Genomic DNA, 12,564 nt, shown 5'->3' with positions numbered 1-12,564 from the left:
GAAAAACAGATAGAGAAGGCTGAGATGACTGATGACAGGATCTCTAAGAGGAAATTGCATTACTGCTACACCAAGAGGCTAGATAGACTGTAACCGGACCGGGTGGATTTGCTGGATTGTCTTGTCAATTTGCTTGATAGTCTTGCTAACAGAAAACTGCATCAATCCCAAAGAGACAGGATCATCAAGAACTCCATTTCCATTTTGTTGATATATATATATATATATATATATATATATATATATATATATATATATATATAACATTAACCCCTTATCAGATGTATCATTGGCAAATCCCTTTTCATTTTGTTGATTTTTTTATTTTTTGCTGTACAGAAACTTTTTATTTTGATGTAGTACCATTTGTTTATTTTCTCCTTAGTTTCCTTTTCCCTAGGAGATATATCTGCAAACATATTGCTATGAGAGATGTCTGAGATTTTGCTGCCTATGATTTCTTCTAAGATTTTTTTTTTTTAAATATATATATTTTATTGATTTTTTTACAGAGAAGAAGGGAGAGGGATAGAGAGTTAGAAACATCGATGAGAGAGATCGATCAGCTGCCTCCTGCACGCCCCCCACTGGGGATGTGCCCGCAACCAAGGTACATGCCCTTGACCGGTTCGGCAAAAACATAGCTTTAATAGGAAAACTCAACTAGGAATAGGAGCAACCTGGGGACAACAGTACTCCCCACATGGTGATGTGCTTCTCGGGGAGCAAATACTGCAACCAGGGGATGGACAAGGGTCTAGGAACCAATATCCTTCAACTCCCAAGGAAGAGGATGGGGGAGGGATTGTTGAGTCGCCCAGAAAAAAAAGGAAAATCAAGAGTCTTCCTTCTCCTGGAACTTGCAGCGGGTGCAGGTGTAGAAGACCGTCTGGCCCTCGTCGGCCGAGCGCATCTGCCGGGTGCGGTAAGCCATCCCCTCGTGACCGCAGCGGGCGCAGCGCCTGTCCACCACGGGCCCCTGGAGCTCGGGGCCGGCCTCCATCGACACGGGCGTGGCTGTGCCCGGCTTGTGGAACACGACTGCGGTCCTCACCACCTTCCCCTCCAAGTCTCGCACGTGGATGGAGAAGCCGCAGCGGGTACAGGTGACTGCATCCTGAGTGCCTGGCAGAGGCAGGACCGAGCCGCAATCCGGACAGAAATCCAGATCCGACTGGAAGCTGGAGCCGTTGCCGGCGAGGTCCATGATGGACGGTGGGCGAAGGCTGCGAAGGGAGGAGAAGGTTAGGAACAAAAGACAGAGAGCGCTCTTCCCCACGCAGGGGCCATTCTCATGCTGTGTCTGGATCTCAGCCAGCGGAACCCGAGCCGCCTCCCACGCGTGTGTCGTGCCTCTGCGACCGCGGAGCCCGAGCGCGGCTCCCACGGGGCTTGCGGGCTTCCCGGAGCCGGCCGATTTCTTCTAAGATTTTTATGGTTTCATGACTTAGGTTTAAGTCTTTTATCTATTTTGAGTTTATTCTTGTGTATTATGTAAGTTGGTGGTCTAGTTTCATTTTTTTTCATGTACCTGTCCAATTTTCCATTTATTGAAAAGACAGTATTTACTCTACTGTATGCTCTTGCTTCCTTTGTCGGATATTAATTAACAAAAGGAAGACAAATAATACAATTAAAAAATGGCAAAGGATGCCAGGCTGGTGTGCCACAGTGGTTCAGTGTCGACTCAGAAACTAAGAGGTCACTGGTTTGATTTCTGTTCAGGGCACATGCCTGGGTTTGGGGCTTGATCCTCAGTAGGGTCATGCAGAAGGAAACCAATTGATGATGTTTCTATCTCTCTATCCCTTTCCCTTCCTCTCTTTCTAAAAATCAATTAAAAAACAAATAAACAAACAAAAATTGGCAAAAGTCTTCAATAGACACTTCTCCAAAGAGGACATACAGATGGCCAAGAGATATAAAAAGATGCTCATAGTAACTAATCATTAGAGAGATGCAAATTAAAACAACAATGAGGTATCACCTCACCCCTGCCAGAATGGCTATCATCAGCAAATCAGCAAACGACAAGTACTTGTGAGGATGTGGAGAAAAAGGAACCTGAGTACTCTGCTGGTAGGAATGCAGACTGGTATAGTCACTATGGAAATCACTATGGAGTTTCCTAAAAAAATTAAAAATGGAACTGCCATTTGACCCAGTAATTCCATTTCTAGGAATATATCCTAAAAACTTGAAACACCAATATATGCATCTCTATATCCATTGCAGCACTATTTACAAGAGCTAAGATCTGGCAACAGCCCAGGTGCCCATCAGTAACTGAGAGGATAAAAAAATGTGGTACATTTACAGCATGGAACACTATGCAGCTGTTAAAAAGAAGGCTCTCTTCCACTTTAAGACAGCATGGGGAGTATTATGCTAAGCGAAATAAGCCAGTCAGGAAAAGACAAGTATTACACAATCTCACTTATATGTGGAATCTAATGAACAAAATAAACTAACATACAAAATAGATCTAGAGACATGGAAGCATGCAGCAGACTGACAAATCTCAGAGGGAAGGGGTGGGGGAGGGAGAGATTAACCAAAGAACTTATGTGCATATATGCATAACCCATGGACACACACAATAGTGCTGTGAAGGCCTGAGGAGAGGATAGAAGTGGGCTAGAGGGGATAAATGGAGGGAAAAGGGGACATCTGTAATACTTTCGATAATAAAGATATATTAAAAAAATAAACGTGCTCCATTTCCTTAGGAATGAGGGTTTAAGTAACTTTACCAGGTAAAGGATTTCATCCAATGGAGGTGCAGGCAGAGTGTAAAGGGAAAATGTAATGGATAATGGAACAAGGAATTTATGATTATTTAATTTAGATTCTACAAACAACTATAAAAGTAGGAACTATAGCAGATATAGTCTCTGTTAATAAATTATTTTCCTATTTTTTCTTCTTTCCCCCTCTTTATCTTTTATATGAAAAACTAGAGGCCTGATGAACTAAATTCATGCACGGGGGGGGGGGGGTCCCCTCAGCCCAGCCTGTACCCTCTCCAATACAGGACCTCCCGGGATTGGGCCTAAACTGTCAGTTGGACATCCCTCTCACAATCCTGAACTGCTGGCTCCTAATTGCTCACCTGCCTGCCAGCCTGGTTGCCCCTAACTGCCCCCTCCCTGCCAGCCTGGTCGCTCCTAACTGTCTCCCCCCGCTGGTCTGGCACCCCTTACTGCCACCCCTGCCGGCCTGGTTGCCCCCAACTGGCCCCCACTGCCGGCCTGGTCACCCCTAACTGCACTGCCCCCCACCGGCCTGGTCGCCCCTAACTGCCCCCCCCCCCGTTGCCAGCCTGGTCACCTCTTACTGCCCCTCCTGATGGCCTGGTAGCCTCTTACTGCCCCCCCCCCCCCGCTGGCCTGGTCACCCCCAACTGCCCCCCACCCCCCGCTGGCCTGGTCACCCCTCACGGCCCCCCCACTGGCCTGGTCACTCCACACAGCCTGCTGTTCAGTCATTTGGTTGTCCCTCACTAACCCCCCTGCCGGCCTGGTTGTAGGCAGCCATCTTGTGAGGGTGTGAGGGTTAATTTGCATATCACCCTTTTTTTATTATATAGGATACTTGTGGGGGCTAATATTTTAGTTTTCTGATGGGCATAGCACCACATTGACATTATCCTAGAATGATACAGTAGTTAATTAGATTATAAGTATTTTCTGTGTTGGATACATTTTTCACCTAAAGACAAGAATGGATGCTGAGACAAAAATGATGAATAATTTCAATCTGGCCCTCTAGATCCATCCGCTGTTCTTTCTCACTCCACTTTGTGCTCTGAGAGTCTGACATGCATGAGTTGCCTCACATATGTGCTTGCTCTCTGGCTTTTGATAGCATCTAACAAGTGGGAAAGCTAGTAGTAGTTTGAAGAATGAAAATAAGGTCAGAGTGATTATTCCTCTGGAATCTTCCTGCCAGATTGCCATAAAGGCCAGTTGTATATTTCTACAGAGAGCTCCCTGCAGACAGCCCTTTTCCATAGTGTTCTCTTTCCTGGTTCTGGAAAATTCTCTCAATCCTGTTCCCTAACAGGCTTCTGGCTATTGTTAGTTTCAGAACATTGCACTACTTCTTGTAGGGTTCCTTAAACTCTTTCCACACCTTAAAAAAAATCAATGCCATAAACTCTTCTCCACGACTCAGTTTGAATGTAATAGAAATTTTCTGCTGGGATTCTGACCTATGTATTCCTTTTCTCACTTTTATTCCTCCCCGAATCCTGCCCAGCAGCAGGATGGAGTCTGTTAATTTAGCTGAGATCATTTATAGACCATACATAGAGCCAGTTTTTGGCATATCTGAGTTGTGTGTGAATTTTTTACACAGCAATAAAGTACTAGTAAAATCAGAAACAATGGTAATACGGCTTCTAAAATTAAAACACATTCTTTTAAAAATATTTTTATTGATTTCAGAGAAGAAGGGAGAGAGAGAGAGAGAGAGAGAGAGAGAGAGAGAGAGAGAGAGAGAAACATCAATGATGAGAGAATCATTAACCAGTTGCCTCTTGCATGCCCTCTACTAAAGATCAAGCTGCAACCTGGGCATGTGCCCTGACTGGGGATCAAACTATGACCTACTGGTTCATAGGTTGATGGTCAACCACTGAGCTTCACCAGCAGGGCTAAAATACATTCTTTAATAAAAAAAAAATCCTATTTCTCCAAAAGATTTCTCCATGGGAAAATAGAGGTGCTTAAGTCAACATGCAAGTATCACCTAAAGGAACTAAAGAGCCCTCTTCTTCCCTTTGAATCAGGAATCTCTTGTTTCTTTCTGAGGTCCTCTCCTCCCCCTGCTTTGGGAATCTTTGTTTCAGTCCAGCTTCCATGCTAGCTGGAGGATGGGTAGAATTATTACACCTGAATAATTCTGACTCCTCTAAACCTGTGGTTGCTTCTCTTGTGTGTGGCCCTTCTTTCTCCTTATTTTTCTTTTAATAGCTGCAAAGGATATTCAGGGGGACTCTACATGCTTCCTTATTTCTATGAGGTTTAACCATCGGGGTGATTTTCTGCATCCCATCTCTTACTTTAGCAATCAATGCATTGCGTGCGGGTTAACCTCAGTACCACCTAGAAATCCACCAGTTGTGTCCTTCCTAGCAGGCGCTGTTTCTTTTGAAACCCGCATGCTGTGAGATGCTTTTATGAGCTGCTGTTTCATTTGTGACATTTTCATCTTGCTATTTTTAGGCACAATGACTACCCAGGAACCTTATGAACTTTACATTGCTGCTTGACTCAATGACACCCTTGGAAATTTTAATGCAATTTAGATCTTAGGGTGTGCAAGATCCTGTGATGGGGGCTATGAAAACATAAGGTTGGATATCTTTTGGATGCTATCCTCAGGGAGCCTGCTGTCTGGTGAGGAGGACAGGAAAACAACTGCTTGGGGCACAAGCAAATTGAAATGTACTGATGACAATCGTCGCTGCGGATGACACCAAAGCTGCATTTGAGGTGATCTTTTGAAGGATAAGAAGGATTTCAACAAATTCAAATGTCCTCTCCTCTATGAAATCTTCCTGTTTTCTTCCCCTTTGCAACTTAGGCATAGTTAGTTGCCCCATCTTCAGGACTCTCAAAGAATAATTTACATCTCTTTTAGCATTTATCACATCACAGTTTGATTATTTGTTATGTGTCTATCTCAGGAGCTTTTCAAGGGCAGAAACTATTGTTCATCTTTGGGTTCCAGGACCTAAACATACCAGGAACTTTACAGATGCTTAGTAAAGGTTTGGTGGATCAATGAAGACAGGACTGAACAGCATTCTGGGCCCAAGGATCTGGATGAGCAAAGGGTTGGAGACATGAAGGGGACAGCATGCTCAGCGGAAGGCCAGAGGTCATGTGGCTGGAGCTCAGGTTGTGTGGACTGATGCAGTGGGAGATGACCAGCAGTGGTAACATTAATTCTATACAACTTCCTATTTCTAGTCTCTGGGAACTCAGTATTCATGGGACTATGTAAAGAGAGCCCAGTGAACAAACAGAATTTGGCTCACACTATGCTTTGGCCCTTAACCTGATGTGGTAAGGCAATTGCATCTATGCTCTGTATTTTAACTTTCTCCTTGAGTTTGGGCAGCTGACACCCACTAACACTTTCCACCAACAATGCCTCACAAAAACTATGGGAAATGTGATATTGCTGATGGTATGGAGTGGAGTTCTTTCAAAATGCAATGAAATAGTTTCTGATGCAGGCAGACAAGAGATGTTGCCTCCAGGAGGACGTTCACACTGTAGGAGACCCATCCACAGCCTATTTGGCCCACTTTTGTTGGTAAAAAGTGATGTGTGAAGGCTGCTGGGAACCCCCTGGTCTAAAGCCACAATGGTGGTAGCATTGTCTGAGTTCTCTGTCCATGGTTTTGTCAAAGTCTCCATGCTTTTGTCTTCAGAAGGTGGTTCCAATGTACTGGGGTTCGTCACCAGAGCATGTGATATCTGCTCTTTACTGCCTCATAACTTTGAACTGCAGATTCCTGGTCCTTAAAATGAAGAGAGAGACACCTACCCCTCATGTAAGAATGAAATCACTCCATCTTGGCTGAAAGGGAAATCTTCTCAATTCAATTTTAATGATGTTTAAAAAGTGAAATAAGGTGCAGCATCCCCAAGTGGCCCCCATTTCAAGTACGGAGTCCAGGGACGTGTCTGTTTGCCCTATCCAAAAACAGACCCACCCCATTCCCAGGCAGACCTCATCTCATATCTTTTTGGCCAGAAATGACACATGTGCTCATGGCAATCATTGGCCTAGATTTGGGATGGAAAAACTTTTCTGTATGGGGCAAAATAGTAAATATTTTAGGCTTTGGGGTCTGCCTATCATCTCTCTTGCATTTTTTTCATATTCTTTTCCTCCTCCTTCTCTTCCTCCTTCTCAACCTGTTAATTCAGTGTAAAACTCCTTCTTAGCTCTTGGGCTTTACAAAATCAGGCTGTGAGCCAGATTTGGGCTATAATTTGCCAACCTTTGGCTTAGATTATTAAATTCATTTTCTGGGGCTAACCACATCGACACCCCAAAATCTTCTAGGGAATTATTTTGTGAGCGGCTAATAAGATCTACTATGAGCAGCAGATGACAAATGTATTTAGCATTGAGTATACTCCAGAGTTAACAAATGCTGCATTAAATTTCCCTATAACCACAAGTTGTCATAGCAGAACCATGAAATGTAACCATGACTATATTATCTCATCTTGTTAGCAATTTAAAAAATAGATTTTATTTTCTTAGAATTTTAGTTGACAGCAAAACTGAGAGGAAGGTACAGAGATTTCCTATACATGCCCTGCCCCCCACATATGTCGCCTCTGCCACTATCAACATCCCCCACAAGATGAATCTAGCCTGGCTCTAGCTATTTTTGATGACAGTGAATTTTTTATTACAATAAAAAGTGAACTTCTGTATCACATCTTATGGACTATCTCAAATTCTCTTGGCTTCTCTTGTTCCCAGCTGCTACTGCAGTGGTCATTTCTGGCTCCTTCTGTCACTCTGAACTCAGAAAAAGGGCCAGGGGGCAGATGGTGGAGTCTGTCTTCCCTTAATTGCTGAAGGGCCCAGGGAATATTTATGGGTGCGAAAAGTTAACTCCCCACAGGGCAAACCTTCATTGGAGAAAACTGGGGTATACATTTTATCCTCTTTCCTCCTTCCCTTGGTTTCTGTACAGCCTGTCTGGAGACATCCTAAGTGGCCAAAAGACTGGCTGCCTTTCTTCATAAAACACTGGCCAGATTACTGATGTATCACCAGGATCTGTTTGTTAGATCTGTTTCTCCTTTCCTTCACTCTTACTGATCCCTAATAAAGCATTGACACTCGAGCTTTGCCTCAGGCTCTTTTTTTCTGGGTAACTTGGGCTAAGACATTTCATTACTAGAATCTAAGCTCTTTGAGGATAAAGATTTTGGTTATTTTGCTTATTACCTGGAATACTGCCTGAAGCATAGTAGGTGTTCAAGGTATATAAGATCTGTATATATTTGGTGTTCCAAAATGTTACACATTTTAACAGCTGATAGCTCAATTTTGAAAATAAAATTTATTTTAATAAAAACTGTCTTCATAATTATTCAAAGTATGTGTATACATTTTCTTGGGTCTCTCTCTCTCTGTGTATATATGCACATACACATATATACCTTACATAAAACATCTGTTATGAGCATCAGAGTTTATATATACATGTACAGATATATATATAATATACATAATACATATAATATATAATATATATAATACATATAATGTATATTACATGTATATATAATATAATTTGCATTTAATCTTGAAAGACTTAATGAATGCATCGATTCACGGCAGAACCCTTGGCAGAGATGAGCACCAAAACAAATTTGTGTAAGGATAAGAGACCTCTTATTAGCTGATTCCCTCCACTGAGAGCACCCAGGTCTGCAATACAAAAATCCCCAGATGCATTTAGCTAGTGTATAGGAAGTTATGAGAAAGACAGAGATGAAAAGCAGTAGCCAGCATTGCATAGCACCAAGTTGCACAAGAGGTTCCCATTAAGCCTGATGCATAGCTGATCTGATCTCCTATATTCTGGTCTAGTTTGAAATACAAAGGAGAGGCACGAAACAATACTGAAGGCAGGGGAGGGGAATACCACTGTGGGCTCTATAGATCTTACAGACCAAATGAGAAGATAAAGAGCTCTTGTGGCTGCCCAACATAGCTCAGAAGTGAATTAGAAGGAACACCCAGAAAGGCTCTCTCAAAGCAGAACTGATTAGTCTTTCTCCTTCCTCCATAGAGCTCTAACTGCCCATTGGTCTTTTCTCACCTTACAGAGCATTCTGTGGTAATTGTGGGGTGTATTCAGTAATTCAACATTATTTATTGAGCACAGACTATGTGCTAGTCATTGTTTAGATCTAGAGTAACAGCCATGGACAAGCAGACAAAAATCCCTGCTTGACGGAGATGGACCGTTAATAAAATGTGTAAGTAAATATAGAACATGTTAAATCACAACAAAGGGGTTGGAAACAACAAAGGGGTTGGAAAATAAAGAGAGAGAGAGAGAGAGAGAGAGAGAGACAGGGGAGTTGGGAGTGGGGTTGATTCTAACTAGGGTGTTGTATTAGTTTCCTAGGGCTGCCATAACAAAGTAACACAGACTAGAGGGCTTAAGCTACAGAAATTAATTTCCTCACAGTTTGGAGGCTAGAAGTCTGACATCATGGTGTCAGCAGGGCAGGTTTCTTCTGAGGTCCCCCTCCTTGGCTTGTAGATGGCTAGCTTCTTTCTGTGCCTACACATGTCTTCCTTCTGTATGTTTGTATTCACATCTCCTCTTCTTATGAGGGCACCAGTTATATTGGATTAATGCTCACCCAGATGACCTCATTTTAATTTGTTAACTCATTTAAAGACCCTATCTCCAAATATAGTCACATTCTGGGGTTCTGGGGTTTCAGACTTCAACATATGAATTTTGTGGGGGATTTAGCTCATAACAAGTATCTTGGAAAAGCCTTGCTGAGAAGATGATATTTGAGCAATCTTATTGCCATTGGAAGAGCTGGCCATGCAGATATCTGGGGGGAAATCATTTCAGGAGAGGGAACAGCAATGCAAAGGCTCTGTGATACAGGCATGCTTGGTGAGTTCAAAGAGCAGCAAGGAGGTACCGTGACTAGAGTAGGTAGGTGATCAAGGGGGAGAGCAGTAGGAGAAGAGGCCAGAAAGGTAAGAGAATGGCAAAATCATGGCCCTTAGGTCACTGGACGGACTTCGGCTTTTTATTCTGAGTGTGAGGGAAAGTCCGCAAGGGAGGAAATCATGTTGCTAGTGGTCTGCAAATTCCAGTTCAAATGCATTGCCTTGTCTGAGTAAGTCTATTAGGTGCTTTATGCTGACTGCCCCAAGGTCACAGGCTGAAGAGATGGACCAATGATTAATACATTTTGATAGAAAAATACATTGATTTCTAGGACTCTCACTGTTGTGATTTCTAAGTTCTGTCTCAATTCTTGCTGTTATAACTGTGCACCTTCTTTTTGATGCACTTAGAAAATGAGGTAGAAAGGCTATTTAAACGCTTATGTGCTTTGATAAAACTTTGGAGGATGCTTGGATTTGTGCGTTGTGCATCCTTTCTTTCCTCACCAACTGTCTTCTTTGTGATGAGTTCTCATCTCATTTCAGAGGGTGTGTTCGTTACCAGCAGAGGTGCTCTGGTGGAAATGAGGCTTGGGCTCTTCAAAGAGATTCACTTACTTCTTGAAACATCAGAAAATGCTCCCAAGTGTTTGGACATTTCATGTGATACTTTCTCTTAGCTCTATCGCCAGCCCTGGCTGCCTTGATTTAGAATTTAGTCTTAGGTTCTGGTGCTTGTTACCGACTCTGCCTAGTTCTGATGACTCTCTTCCTCACAACCAGATTCCTAGTGTTGACTTGCCCGGGCATTATTTTTTTTAAAATATATTTTTATTGATTTTTTACAGAGAGGAAGGGAGAGGGACAGAGAGTCAGAAACATCGATGAGAGAGAAACATCGACCAGCTACCTCCTGCACACCCCCCACTGGGGATGTGCCCGCAACCAAGGCACATGCCCTTGACCGGAATCGAACCCGGGACCACTCAGTCTGCAGGCCGACGCTCCATCCACCGAGCCAAACCGGTCTTGGCGGCCCGGGCATTATGTTACCTCTGTTATTGCCAGGCTTTGGTGACTCCGCTCTGCTTTTCAATGGTCATGGACTATGTTTACTTCTTTTAAAAAAATATATCTTTTTGTTTAATTCTCATTGTTGAAAGTATTACATATGTCCCCCCTTTTTCCCCATTGACCCCTTCTAGCCCACTCCCACCCTCCATCCCAGGCCTTCACCACCTATTGTCAGTGTCCATGGGTTATGCATATATGGATACAAGTTCTTTGGTTGATCTCTTGTCACCCACCCACCTTCCCCTGCTTTCCCTCTGAAGTTCAACAGTCTGTTCTTTGCTTCTATGTCTCTGCATCTATTTTGTTCATTAGATTCCACATACGAGTGAGATCATGTGATACATTTACTTCTTATCTTGCGGCTACTTCCCAAAATGAACCACACTTATTGCCATAGGAAGAATTGGGGCAGAGCTGAGGATGGAAGTCCATGGAACATCTGCCTTCATAGCCTCTAGTACCTAGCAGTAGTCTTTGTATTGGCAGATCCTTTTTTTAAAAATCCTCACCCGAGGATATTTTTCCATTGATTTTTAGAGAGAGTGAAAGAGAGGGAAAGATAGAGAGAAATATTGATGTGAGAGTGTTGGGACTCAGTTCCTTCATCCTGCTCCTCTACACCAACTGTCAGGTATTCGATGCAGAAGCCATGACATATTGTGGGTATAAAAGAGAGTCTTCATTATAGGAGCCAGTGGCCATGTAGCCATTGTTAACAAGGAACCACTAGACAAAGCAGTTCTTCAAAGCAAAGTCCCATACAATAGCTGCACACCAGCTAGGTAACAATACATCTTTCCCACAAAGCAGTAGCAACCTCTGTGTCCACAGCTGTAATACATCTTCCCCATAATACAGCCCCGTGGTGGCTGGTCAGTAACAACTTTATACTACTTAGACAAAAGAGGCTTCTCACCAAATAGTGACCTTTTGGGTGCTTGCGCAGGGTACATACAGATGACTGTGTCCATGCTCTTGTACCTGTGTATAGACTTTGGACATCCTGATTAAGATTCCCACACTCAGAGTGGCCTTGAGTATCTGGTGTACTCTGAATAGGGTCCCCCACAGAGAGAAACACATCGATTGGTTGCCTTCTGCATACCCTCGACCAGGGCCCTGGGCCAGGGAGGAGTCTGCAACCAAGGTATGTGCCCTTGACCGGAATCTAACCCAGGGCCCTTCAGTCCACTGAACCAAACCAGCTAGGGTTGGCAGATCCTTGATAGAAGTTTTTGATGGAATAAATTTATTTAAATTAAGCAGTTATAGTAGTATCTCATGATGTGGAAAGGAAAGTGGTTACTCAACTAATATTAGATGTGCTTCTTTCAATGAGGCACCATGGTAGGTACTGAGGATTCAAAGATAAAAAGACAGGGTGTCTTTCCTTAAGAATTCATATTCTACTGGAAGTCTAGAGTTAGAAGAAAAGTTCGTGTGGTCAACTTGGCTAGAGATAATAAAAAACTTTAAAAATTGTGGGCCTTAATCCCAGGTTCAGTTCCAAATAAATCTTGAATATATTAGGGGCGTTATAGTTTCTGAGCTGGAAAAATTCTTGAGAAAAGTTGGAAAACTTCTCTCCTGGATTTTGATGCTGGCTGCAGAAGGATGGCTTCTGAGGGAAGAGGAGCCCGGGGAAAGGTGTGGCCAGGGATAAATAGAACTCCATATGCCATCACGAGCATGTTTCCCGGGCTTCTCATTCTACTCTGCTGTTCAGTTTTTCCAGGATACTCCTTAGAAAAGGAGATTTTCTTTTCACTTGGGAATTAAAAGAATTTACACACCTCCTGG

At 43.1% G+C, this 12,564-nt stretch overlaps 1 protein-coding gene across 1 annotated transcript; it reads right to left on the bottom strand.

Annotated features, from left to right (window-relative positions):
- Positions 1-628: 628 nt before the first annotated feature.
- LOC102439571 (DNA-directed RNA polymerase I subunit RPA12) lies at positions 629-1,408 on the bottom strand. The gene is made up of 2 exons (XM_006097882.2): positions 1,354-1,408; positions 629-1,226 (listed from the first exon to the last, which is right to left on the bottom strand). Exon 2 carries the CDS (start codon positions 1,205-1,207, stop codon positions 836-838), a length of 372 nt encoding a protein of 123 aa, XP_006097944.1. The 5' UTR covers positions 1,208-1,226; positions 1,354-1,408; the 3' UTR covers positions 629-835.
- Between the last annotated feature and the right edge of the window lie 11,156 nt (positions 1,409-12,564).

Source organism: Myotis lucifugus, unplaced genomic scaffold (genome assembly GCF_000147115.1).
Source record: "Myotis lucifugus unplaced genomic scaffold, Myoluc2.0 scaffold_212, whole genome shotgun sequence".
Taxonomy (NCBI): Eukaryota; Metazoa; Chordata; class Mammalia; order Chiroptera; family Vespertilionidae; genus Myotis; species Myotis lucifugus.
The sequence above is the reverse complement of the archived record's forward strand: the minus strand, read 5'-3'. Positions and strand labels throughout refer to the sequence as shown.

Coding starts and splice junctions, on each gene's coding strand:
- LOC102439571 (XM_006097882.2), bottom strand. CDS start 1,207: ATGGACCTCGCCGGCAACGGCTCCAGCTTCCAGTCGGATCTGGATTTC.